The sequence below is a fragment of the Pongo pygmaeus genome, chromosome 15, assembly GCF_028885625.2.
Source record: "Pongo pygmaeus isolate AG05252 chromosome 15, NHGRI_mPonPyg2-v2.0_pri, whole genome shotgun sequence".
Classification (NCBI taxonomy): Eukaryota; Metazoa; Chordata; class Mammalia; order Primates; family Hominidae; genus Pongo; species Pongo pygmaeus.
The window spans coordinates 99,908,722-99,921,342 of record NC_072388.2 but is presented as its reverse complement, the minus strand read 5'-3'; the positions used below and the strand labels follow the sequence as shown (position 1 = coordinate 99,921,342).

Genomic DNA, 12,621 nt, shown 5'->3' with positions numbered 1-12,621 from the left:
ACTTACTAATGGCCTTTCGGCAGTTCCCGAGAAGATCACCAGCAAGGCCAACGTAGTAAGTCACGTTTCAACTTCTTTCATTGAGAACGTGGTATATTTTACCTATTTTCTACCTAATGACATACAAAACCCCAAATACATGTTTGCCTGAGACCGAAACACTCATGAGTACCTGAAATATAACTCAGTGCAAAGAGGGTTCCATTTCAACCCCTGAGAGCCAGGGGCTGCCAAAGCTTGGTCCTATCTGGGCCTCACCTGTGTGCCCCTGGCCTTCACTTTGACTTTGTCCCTGGGCTTAGTCCACCTTGGGAAAGTCCTGAGATGTCCGCGAGAAACCAGTCCAGGAGCTGAGGGCATGTGGCTCAGACCAGCTACTCGAATGTATTCTAGTAAGCTTGGGACAGGATCCCCCCAGGACCCCAGCAGCCTGCCCCTGTGCAAACCTCCCCTCCCAGGCCTCTTCTCCACATCACTGTGTTTGCAGGTGGCTCAGCAAATGCTAGCCTTGGAGTAAATGTCACAGGGCAGAGCCTTCCTGGGCCCCCTCCCTGGGTTTAGCCCTGGGCACACACTCCCCTCCCCGTCTCTCCAGGCTCTGGGGCTCTCCAGAGAGCAGAAACAAGCAGACAAAGGCAACAGCCCCAGGTTACAGCGCCTCTGCCCCCTCTGCCTACGCTGCCAGATTTTGTTTAAAAATAATATCCCCATCCCATTTCAATTTCAGGGCAGAAGGGCAGGGCTGCAGAAGAGCTGTCTCCAAATCCTCTGTTTGATTAAAGAGCATTACGGAGGCTGCGTTGGAAACCAGAGACACTCCGGGGGTGGGGGGTGGCGGGGGGCGGAGGCCTGCACAAGGGCTGATGCGTGCACATGGCTGAGGACTAGAGGCTGGGCCCCACCCAGCGTGCAGCTCTGTTCATCCACTTCCTTCTCAGAGACCCCATTCGTGGGTGTCCAGAGGGGAGTATCGGCATCTGGGCCAAGGACAGTGCTAGGGCCCCCTCAAGGCTCCATAAATGTCTGGGGGAATGAAGCCAGCCTCACCCCACGGTTCAGACCTTTCTCAGCGCCCACCCAGATTCTCTGGGAAGTCTAACTGCACTCATTCACCACAATGGCCACTCCAGGGGCGTCATATATGAGGGATGCCAGGATCCTGACACTGCCTCCCAGGGCGGCTGGCTCTAAAAACACCCCATCGCCCTGAGTGAGCCACAGGCTCAGTCCCTGGGACCCCAGAAAGGAAAGTGGCCTCAGCTGAGCCTCCTCTCTTCCTGCCAGCCCAGCCTTCACCCTGGCGTGGCCGTCCAACATGCAACCCTGAGCCCCCGCCCTCGACGACACCTTGCTTGGCTGCCGCGCAAGCCGCCTTGCTGCATGGGTGCTCCAGGGCACCCAAGTAGACCCTCTGGTCCTTAGTGCAAAGCCCAGCCTTAGGCACCCCAGAACAACCCCAAGCCCGAGCCCTGGACGGCTCCCGGCTGCATCTTGACTTAGTAAAACACAAATAAACAAATGATGAGTCCTCGAGTGAATTGCGTGGCTCCAATCCCCTGCTTTCTTCTTCTCTAGCATTGCTGATTTTATTTAAACAAACAAAAGCATTCCCATCTCATTGCAATTTCAGGGGTGAGGAAAGGAGGAAAGAGAAGAAGTTGCTCAAAAACCACTATTTGATTAAAGGACGTTATCAAAGCCTCATGTGTGAGAAACCACGGTTCTCACAGGGAGTGACGCTACCATGGCTGGTGGAAAGAAACGTCTTCCTAGCCGAGGAGCAGGCAAGCATTCCCATTTCCTCCTCTCCGAATGGGTCCTTGGGCTGGGTGTGGGCAGGGCAAGTGCCCCCGGATCCCTTTTGGCAATGTGTTCAGCAAAGCCGTACTGAGGGCTCCTGTGTGCCTGGCCCGAGCCGCTCTCGGGGGTCTAGAGTGGAGGTGGACACTCCCCACTTACCGTCGCCGGCCCACGGCATGCCGTCAGCCAGGGTGGACCCCCACACATGCTTGCTGGGTATAGCAAGGGTCTCCACTCCAGGCAGCTCTCCGGCCCCCAGACCCCTGGGGCTGATGTGAAGAGGATTCACCTTGGCAGGTTGCCTCCTCCCCAGATTAAATGTTGACACTCTTGTTGATCAGAGAGGAGAGACATCAGCTGACGCTAATAAAATCCTGGTGTCTCAAGAAAGCAAGAAACTCACCCCAAAACAGGAAGGAGACGAGAGGCCCTCCAGGAAGAAGACTCGGGTCCGGGATGGTGGGCCCCATCAGGGCCTCTTCCACAGCTTCCATCCGCAGTTCTTCAGCCGACCCAGCTGGGCCGCGGCCCACGTGCCTTGGGGAAGCACAGAGAGTTAGAATCATGGCAAGGCAAGCGCTCCGGAAAAGCCAAATACACCCAAGAAACACACGGGGCACGGCCTCACCTGCAGTTTGCTTTTTGGTGGAGTGGGGTGACTAGTGGGGGATGCCCAATGACAGGAAAAGGTGCAAAGCAGCAACGGGCTGGGTTAGGGGCAGCCCCAAACCCAGAACTGAGTGGGGAGCAAGGGACCGGGCGGGGCAGAGCCCAGGACTCTCAGGGCCACGGCGGAGGCAAAGGCAGGCGGGGGCAACACCCACCAGGGCACGATCACGAGGGGTCTCTGGGATGGGACAGGGGTCTGTCCATAGCCCTGAGGCCAGGCCCACAGGAGGCGGCATTGCAGGATGCTTGGCAGGAGATGGAGACACCAGCAGGGGCTTGTCGGGGGCACTGGGAACCTGCTGGAAACAGGCAGCTGGAGTGGGAGTGGCTCCTGGGGCAGGAGAGTGGTACTCAGACCGCAGGAGGGCCAGGTGACCACAGGTATGGGCTTGGCAGGGAGAACCAGCCTGCTAGGCAGAGGGCTGTGGAGCTGAGCCCTGGAGCCCAGGGATTGAGGCAGAGAAGGGCAGGTGGGTGAGGCCCACCTCAGGAGACAGAGCAAGCGGAGTGCCGGGTGGGTGAGGAAGCTGGCCACCAGGGAGAGCCAGCCAGCAGCCGGGAAGAAGCAGAGCCTGCAGATGCTCCCTGGAGGTTTCCCCTGCTGGTCCTCGGCATGGGACGTGGGCCCCAGCAGCTGCTGGAGAGTGAAGGAGCTGGACCAAGCCCCGGGGGAGGAAGGCATCATGGCAAGGGAAGGGTCGCAGTCACAACCACACCTCGAGAGGGAGACCTGTGGCCAAAGCCCGGGGGCACACACTACAGCTGTTCCCGTGCCCACTTCGGTCCTGACAGACGCAGGGCCAGGGGTCCAGAACAGCTCAGCGTCAGGAGTGGGGCAGGGAAGGCAGAGAGGAAGAAGGGGCTGGCTCCGACCAGAGCAGAGCCCTGGGGATGGCTTGAATCTGCCCTCACACCCTCCGGCCTGACCTCTATAGAGCCGGAGTCCACTGCTCCAGCCCCTGGGGCAACCCCCCGGCCCGCCCTCCTGGGGACACAGAGGCCATCAAGGGACGGGCTATGGTGGCCGGTGCCCAGGCCAGAGCCAGGGCCGTGGGCGTGCTCAGTTAGGATCAACTGTTGGATGACGGGATGGCCGCGCGGGTGAATGCAGGGACGCGACCAGCAAGGCCCCCGTTCAAATGGGGCAGGAGTCAGAAGCTGCTCACACACCTCTCAAAAATGAACTCCACCCTCCAGCCTTTGCACCTAGAACTCTTCGCATGGCCCACCTGGTGGCTCAGCTGTGGTGGTCGAGTCCTTTCATTCACTCACCTGGCGAAACCAACATCCCACATACTCTAACTGAGCCCCACTCTGTGCCAGGCTGGTGCTGGGACACCCTGAGGAGACATGGGGCTGGCCAAGGGCACCCCAGGAGGGCGAGCTCAGGAATTGGGGAGGGACAAAGAGAGGGAGGTATTGGAGAGAGGAAGACGAGGAAGAAGGCAACAGAAGCAGAAAAAGCAGGGACTCAAGGAGTCAGGTTAAAGGGCTGCCCCTACACTCAAGGGAGCAATGAGACCCCTCTGCCGGCGCCTCAGGAAAGTCCAGAAACCCAAGCAGGATGGGGACGTGGGGAGTTAACTTTTAAAAGTTTGTGAGGGCTCCAGGAGCCTTGGGCACAAAACTCCAGAGAACCTGCCGGGGGCCAACTGATTTCCTCCACGCCCTCTCCAGGCTTTCCAATGTCCACAGGAGCTCCTACAGTACTAACAGTGGCTTTGGGACCTGTATGTTAATGGCTGCCATGTGTTTGAGGGTGAGGAGAGTGCCATGGATTCTTCATTAATATTGAAGAACATCTTCTCATTTAGAAACATCAGGCCTGCTCTATTTTTCTACTCTCCAACAGCTACATGGTGGGGAGGCCAGGTTTTCGTGTGATCTCAGCCTCAGGTCTATACCCGAGTCCACCCGTAGTCTCAACGCTCCCCTAGACAGAGTGGCCAACTACATCACCATCACTGGGAAAGTCTCGCCTGGGCAAAAGGGGATGAAAGATTGCCTCAGGCTTTTGCCCCAACCGGCCAATGGGAGATCTCTTCCACATTCTTTCTCGTGGGGTGCTGGGGTAGAGTTGGTTTTGCTAACTTGGAAACAGTATCCAATTCTAATTCACGAAGCCAGAGAACCTTTAGCCAACAGACTCACTAAGGGAGGAAGGTCCCATAAGGTTTCAACTAACAACATTTTCTTGCTCCAACTACCTCCCTTATCCCCTAGTTTTTTTTCCATTTGGCTGAAGGTCCGACTGGAGCCTAAAGTTTAATTGGAGTGATTTAATCATGATTGATCCGCCTTGGGGTGAGAAGTGTCCAGAGCTTGGGACAAATAAGGGCATGTTTCAGACTTGGGACACACCTGCTCTAAAGAATTATGGGCTCTAGGGAGCTCAAAGATCAGAACAAAAAGAGGAGGAGGGTTCAGGCAGGGTACAGGACATGTGGGTGAGGATATTAAGGGGCAAAAGAAGAATTATTATAGGGCCGGGGATGGTGGCTCACGCCCGTAATGCCAGCACTTTGGGAGGCTAAGGCAGGTGGATCACAAGGTCAGGAGTTCAAGACCAGCCTGACCAACATGGTGAAACCCCGTCTCTCCTAAAAATACAAAAATTAGCCGGCTGTGGTGGCGGGCGCCTGTAATCCCAGCTACTCAGGAGGCTGAGGTGGGAGAATTGGTGAACCCAAGAGGCAGAGGTTGCAGTGAGCCGAGATCACGCCACTGCACTCCAGCCTGGGCGACAGAGCGAGACTCCATTTCAAAAAAACAAAAAAAAGAACTACAAGTTCTGATTCCTGATTCCCAGATGTGAGTTTTAATCTCCTCTCCACTGATTGATCCTGACTAATCACTAGCCCCCTGTGCCCCAATTTCAACAGTATGCTGGAGTCAAATCTGAACCCCAAACTATGCCCTCTTATGGGGGGCCCTCTGGGATGCCAACATGCATTCACTTCTTCACCTGGCTAGGCATTCCATGAGTATTCACATTGTAGTCGCTCCCCTAGGGCTATGCCTAGGAGTTAGTACTTTCCTACCACTTGGTAATCTTGAGTGAGTTTTGGATGTCCTCAGTGGGTCCTGAGACGAGTCAGAGGAGAGCTAGAGTTGGGAACTGATCACCAGTGGCCCCCGCAGTCCTCAGCTCTTGGAGAAAGGGAATGAATGCTCTGGCCATTTGCATCTGTGCGAAGGATCGAACAAAGCCACTTTCTACAATGCAACCCTGTCCAAAGCCCCCCTTCCCAAAGCTGCCTGCAACTTTCAACCCCGCTGAATGGACTTCGCACTGGGACAGAGGCAAAGACTTAAATGAGGAGCAAAAGAAATGTCGGCTCCATCACCAAAATTAGAAGTGTGGCTTAAGAAGCCACATTGCCCCAGCCCAGTGGTGGCCAGTTCACCTCATTATGATAATCAGTGTGTTTTTCCTTCGCAGACAAAGAAGGCTCCTTATGCGACGAATATTGGAATCCAGCAGCTAACCTCATTAACGTCTGCAGCCTCTTCCTTCGACAAGGCCCTAGATTAGCCCTGTGTTCATTAAGAGAAAAGGGCGGAAAGTGGAATAAAACTGAAAAACACCGCCAGGGTAAGGGGGAGGGGAAGCCCTTTTCTGTTAGCCGTTCATTCACTGAAATACTTCGTATACCTTCAGGATTTAATCACCAGCAAAGGGGGCGGTAGGGAGGGGGCAGGGTTTACCAGGATGTGGGAGGTAAAGAGGTTAAACCCGATGGAAGGAGTTAAAAACCCAAAATAGGGTGATTTGATGTGAAAGCTTCCTGGGATTTGTCATTGGGATAATCAATTTAAAACCTTCTTCCCATTTGCTTTCTTTTAGCCCAACTAACATAAGGGGAAACCGTCTTTGGATGTGTTTTAGGTGGCTTTTAATATTTTCTAAGTCTCCCTTTCCTACTTTTTTTTTTTGTCTTTAATGCCTTTGTTTAGTTATTCTCTTCTCCCGTCTCTCCTGCACGCCCCTCCCTTTCCACTTCTTTCTCCTCTCTTTGGTCCTCCCCGTGGGAACCTAATGTATACGAAAATCTAGTGGTGCCTCCAGTTGTATTTTCCCATGAATGCTTTATTGACTTTGCTTCAAGCCCTTCAAATAGCATCTGGTGCTTACCTGTGAGACATCCCACCTGACCTGCCAGATAAACATGATTAACCCTATTTTGAAACTGAGATAAACCTGGCTTGGAAAAGTTGACCTACCCCAAGGTCTCAGCACTAAGTAATTTAACTAGGACTCGAACCCAGGCAGCGACTCCTGACTGCTTAAGATGGCATGGTAAGAGTTCCTAGGGGATGCTAAGAATGAGAGGAGGGGGGAGCAGGTGTCTCTGTGAAGGGGAGTGTAAACACACAGAAGTGAACCGGAGCCCCAGAGCCCTGTGAGAGAAGGCATGAAAATGTGTCCTTGTGTCCATGAGCCGAAAACATGACAAGGATTAAGCTACAGAAAAGTCTTTACCTTTGTGAGTGCCCTTCCACGGAGTAGAGCGAGTCAGGAAGCAGTGGGTTGAAGAGGAAATTGGAGGTGAGGAAGGAAGACAGCAAGTGTAGACAGGCCTTTCAAGAAGCTTGGCTGTGAAAGGAAAGACAGAGACTGTAGTGGCTAGAAAAGCTGACAGCAAGGACCTGGGAGGCTCCAGGCTGCGGGCAGAGCAAAGTCAGAAATGCAGAAGGAGGCTTTCTGGAGATGGCCGGGACTGAGACAGGTACAATTCTTCCTCTAGAACTCAGGGAACAGGGATTCAATGATCCAGTGGGGCCTAACCTGTAGAGCCTCTTGACAGCCTCTGTTTCCCTAGGAGTGACAGGGGCCGGCCCTGGCTCAGGACAGGGAGTTGTGAGGATCAAATGAATGGACAGTTGCAAAAAGTGACAGAAACATTCACTACTATTACTCACTGGGAGCGGGACTCTCGATTTTACAGCCCACTCGAATCTCACTGGGGCCTGGATTTTCACTGACCATAAATTATTCGTCCTGAACATTAAGGATGTAAAAACCACTGGTAAAAGCTCCTGCCAGTCTCTGGAAGACAAAAGGTCCCCTCCTAATAGCCTGGATTAACTCAAAGCAGGTCTCCGCCCACTTCATTTGTCACCGTCCAAGTCATCCTTGCACCTCCATTTGCCACATAATCCAATCAGCCCCTTTCAGAGGCTGGGCAGCTATTGTCTACACTGAGCTGGGCTTCTCTAAAGCAGCCCAAGTTGTTTTTGTCTTGTCCGGACAAAACTGGTTAGCTTAAAAGGGGACGAAAGAAAGTCCTGGTCAAATGAGGACCCCAATTAGGTTCCAAGAGACTGTTTTCATTATCTTTGTATCAGATACCTAGCCTGGTGAACTGGGCAGATTGTCGGTGCTCCAGAAAATGTTTGTTGAATTAATTCATTTTTATTTATTCTGGAATTTCTTAATTGAACACAAACACACACAGCACCTACTGAGTGCTGTTCTCACTAAGGGAGAATTGGGCTGGACATGTGAGCAAGGAGGGACAGCCTCGGGTGGTTAAGTAGCTCGCACTTTCCACAGCAATTTACAAAGCACTTTCATAGTAGTTACAGCATTTGGTCTTCAAAAGCGCCCTGTGGGGTAGATACACGAGGGTGTGTGTGTGAGAGAGAGTGTGTGTGTGTGTGTGTGTGTGTGTGAGTGTTTTAATCTCCATTTAGACCATGAAAGAAACTGAAACTTACAGAAGTTAAGCGACTTGTTTAAGGTCACACCGTTATTAAAAGGTGAAGCCAGCACATGGTACCAGCACTGGGGCCACCCAGACCCCCAAGACCACCCCAGGCAGCTGGGATTTCAAACAGACTGTCCCATTGTCAAACATTTGGTTTGAAATAAAAGGACTCTTTAGTATAACTCTGAGCCAGAGGGGAAGAAGGGGTGAGGGTAGCTAGCGTGGCACCCTGGGTCCAACTCCAACCCCTTCTCTTGCCAGCAATGTGACCAAATACTTACACCTCCCAGCAAGTTTCTGTCTCTTTAATGTAAATCTAAGTCCTACCCCATGGGACAGAGAGTTCAGTCCTCACGTGTCCTCTCTCCCTTTCAGCTTTTTTAAATTACAAAAATCAATACTACCAAATGCATCCTCACCTGGAAATGAGGCTGCCTTGTTTACATACACATATTACATAAAAATCCCATGTTCGTATCACATAGAAAGTGCTCTGGAAATGACCACATGCATAATTCGTGTTCTTACTCAAGTCAGCCCGTCGATGGTCTCTGCAAAGCCCCTACCTGATGCAAGGAGAGCCCGTGGACAAGGGCTGCCTGGAGTGCTGTTGGAGAATAAATAAGACGAGTAAGACAAGCAAGAGGGGTGGGAAGGGACTGACCTGTCAAACCTTTTCAACAAACATTTGCTGATCACCTCCTCTATGCCAGATCCTGCCTGAGGCCTCTTTTATCTCATTTAATTCTCACAACAACCCTAGGAGGTTGCTCCCATTGACCCCATTCCCCAGAAAAGGATAGGAAGATCTCCAGAGAGGTGGGGCATGCCTTTGGTGATTCAGTAGCATGCTCATTCCAGAAGCCCACCCAGGGCCTTGGAGTTGCCAGCAGGATGCTGGTCAAGCCCTTGGCCCAGGTCCCCCTCCTGAGAATTTCCCAAAGGGATCCTTCCATTCAGGACATCGTAAGGGTGATGACAGAGTCAGTCGACAAAGACTGACACCCCCTTGGGGAGGGAAACACTCCAGTTTGCTAGCAGGTGAACACAAGCGAAGACTTATAGGAAAGTACTCATAGAGTCAAAGCATGAGCATAGCAAAAGTCAGGGCTTAATGTCCAATGCCCCCTCACTAGGGCATTGGTTTAAGTCTTTAGGTAAGAGGGACAGCTGGCAGGTCAGTTCCGGTCCTCTTCATCCTTTGCCATCCTGGTCCTGGGGGTCTGTGAGTGGCTGCTTTGTATGTTGGTGGGATCCAGGAATCCGTGCTCCTAGTGCCCTCTGCAATTGATCAAAGGTTAGAGAACCTACTTAAAAGCCCAAGCCTAGATCATAATTACAGTTTAAGTTAATTAATTACAATTAAAGCTGATTAGTTAAAATTTAAAATTGTCTTTTAATTGCTAGTGGGTCTGGGGGTGGTGAAAGGATGGTGGTGGGGTTGGGAGATTCTGCCCGCCACGTTGGTTATGAAATGATAGCAGGAGGGTTGAAGTACCGTGAGGTGTAGATGGGCAGCAGGCCCCTTGGCAGCAGCTCGGCATGGAGAGGAGGTGGTCCTTGAAGACAAGGAGGTGGACGGATGATGTCATCCCTGAGGAGAGACCCTATGGCATGGGAGGGGGGCAGGTTAGAAACCATCTTCGTGACCTCTAACGGCCAGCACCGGAACAGCAGAAAGCGAAAGGGGGCAGGCAGAGGGAAAGGCAGGGAGGAGTGGCAAAGGGGAGGACTGAGGAAGGCAGTAGGGAGGGGCTGGGAGGGAAGAGGGAGGGGTATGGAGGGAGGAAGGAGGGGGGGCAGGGAGAGGGGAGGAGGGAAGGGGAGGGGAAAAGAGAGATGAGGAAAATGAGGGGGGAAGGGGGAGGAGGGAAGAGGAAAGATGAAAGAGGGAGGAGGGACAAGAAAAATAGGAAGGGGAGGAGGGACGAGGAAATGAGAAAGGGTGGAGGGAGAGGAGAAATGGGAGGGGGAGGAGAGGAGTGGGAGGGGGTAAGGATGATTTGACTGACAGGTCACAAGTGTTAGCTGTGTGCGTGTGCGCAACTCAAAACCCAAGGTAGCCGGGCAGGCACACACCGCTAGGGGGCGCGCGGCCCGCACCCGTAACCCAGGAGCGCAGCCACCTGCGGCGCCCCGGCCCGCGCCAGGCGGGCCTGGATGGACAGGGGGTGCTCAACAGGTCTCAGGCTAGGAAGGGCTCCACAGCCCACCCCAGGCCACCGCGCCAGGTCGCTACGCCCCCTCGACGCCTCTCCAGCCACCACCAGCCAGAACCCACCTGTGGCCGCGGCGCAGCGCCTCCTGCCCGCACCAGGGGCCTCCTGCGCCCCCAGCCACCGGGCCCCAGCCCCTGAGGAAGGTGGGCCACCCAGCGGACCCGCGCCAGGCCCCTCAGGAGCGCCGCTCCGCCTGCTACAGGGAAAAGCAGAAATCCCGACTCCCACCTTCGTCAATCCAATTAAATACACGTTCACTAAAGTCAGAAAGACCCAGTCCTCCAGACACCGCTGTCACGCATGTGGGTGGTCTTGGAACGAGAGACAGAACCTGTGACATCGCTGGAAAGTAACGCAAAGGGGGCCACCACGCCGCTCTCCGCTTCGCCCCCAGGCATCGACATCACGCCTCCAAAGTCTTGCCTCCCACCTTCGCCACAGCAACAATTTCTAGCCCCCGCGCAATGGCCCCTCGCTGACCTTGTCACAGCCTCTCTCTCCATCCTGTTCACATGAGCCACACCTTCCTAAGACCCCCGAAACCAAAAACCACTGGAAATCAACTAACGTGCCTCTGTGCGCCTCCACAACACCCGAAGCCACCGCGCAAAGGCCGACCCCGGCCTCTGCGGCCGCTCCGCAGTGAATCCGGGAGTCTCAAAACTGTTCCCTCTTGGGTAAATGAATTCAGGATCCTCCAGCAGATCCCGCGCCCGACCCCCTCCATCAGGAGAACAAAGGCCACCTCCCCTCCCCACCCCGCCCCCCAAAATTGCGCAGTGCCGCCAGCGCCCTCTCGCGGCCAGCCAGGAAACCTTCCAGAAACCTGCCACGTAGCCACCCGCCTGCGCCCCCACCAGGCCCGCCGGCCCAGGGTGGGAGGGGGCGGCCTGGGGGGGCTTGACTCGGACAAAGGAAATGGCAAAAGGCGATTTGACCAAAAGTCCAAGACTGCGACATGTCAGGATTTTCGAGCGACCACCACGCAACGCTCTGAAGACCCCCGCAGCACCCCATCCCCAGCTCCCAGCGTCCAGACCCCAGCAACACACCCCCTTTTCTGCATTTCTCTCCTCCCTCTTCGCAGACCCAAGGACACGGCCTTCTCTCCTCCCCAACCCACCCCCTGCATCTATTCTCCCAGTGCCCCCAATCCCACGACCCCCCTTCGGCAAGGACTAATCCTAGGGGGCTACTGGCAGGTTTGCACTTGGGCGCCATCTCTCTCCACTGTGAAAGTGGCTGATCAGGGCAGAACCAGATGTTATCGGGTAGAAATTTTACTCTACATTTTGCCTGGGGTCCACACTGCACTAAACCTGTGTATTTGGGTTCGGAAAACCTCGCGAAGAGGAACCTCCACTCCTCCCGCCCACGATCCACCAAAAACCTGGCCAACAGCTGGCGAGGCAAATATGCCCGGGAGACCCTTCTATTCGGGTGCTTCCTCCCCTAATTCATGGGGCATGCAGAAGGCATCGCCGCCATATCTCCCACTATTAACGCGATTCTGGAGGCGGCTTCCAATACAGGAAATCCGGGGTTCGCCCCCCAGTGAGTGCCGTATACCCGAATCCAAGGAGTTCCATCTGATTCCTCCCGCTCCTCTGAAGTCCCCACCACCCAGCCTACCCTCAAGGACTGGACCCTCCAGAGAGGAACCCTGACTTCCCCCCAGGGAAATGTGCCTCAAGATTTTCCTTCTGATAAATTTTGTTGCGGACGCTCGGGGACCAGGCGAAGTGGTCGCCTCCAGCAGCAGGACCCGGGATCAGGCTCTCGGCATGTCCAGGAGGACAGAACCCATCCCAGAAGCGGATGCCGTCTTCCTTTTGCACATCCTTTGCGGCAAGGATGCCAACAACTCACCAGGTGAGGGATCCTCTCGTGGGCGCCCCAGCTCTCCCGAGGAGCCGCAGCCAAGGCCAGCGAGCCAAGGCGCGCTCCCTCTCTGCTCTCCGCCGTCTGCGCTAGGGGCTGGCTGGGTGGGGTTTATATGGAGGCGCAGAAGGGGTGGTCTCTGACGTCAGCGCATTCTGCTGCAATGCGCTCATTTCTCTAAAAGTGATTGGCCGGAAAAATGAGCCCCCCAGATTCTATGACAAATTGCTCTAGCCGCACCCAGATTGCAGCAAAGAAGGGAGGAAAAAAATCTGCCGCAGTGCCCCTGGCCGCCATGACCAACACCCTGTGGTCGCGGGTGCTTTTTCCCTGCGTGAGCC

At 54.4% G+C, this 12,621-nt stretch overlaps 1 protein-coding gene across 2 annotated transcripts in view; it reads right to left on the bottom strand.

Moving 5' to 3' along the window:
• Window positions 1-12,370, bottom strand: part of LOC129012317 (uncharacterized) — a 34,901-nt gene extending 22,531 nt beyond the window's left edge. For both annotated transcript variants that reach the window (XR_008493602.2, XM_054447973.2), the window contains exons 1-4: window positions 12,269-12,370; window positions 9,679-9,787; window positions 2,625-9,461; window positions 2,204-2,337 (exon numbers count right to left, since the gene is read on the bottom strand). Coding sequence is in view for 1 of the 2 variants with exons in the window: in XM_054447973.2 (XP_054303948.1) it covers window positions 2,204-2,337; window positions 2,625-3,154 (664 nt within the window). In the remaining variant the exon portion in view is untranslated. The remainder of the gene's footprint in view (window positions 1-2,203; window positions 2,338-2,624; window positions 9,462-9,678; window positions 9,788-12,268) is intronic.
• Between the last annotated feature and the right edge of the window lie 251 nt (window positions 12,371-12,621).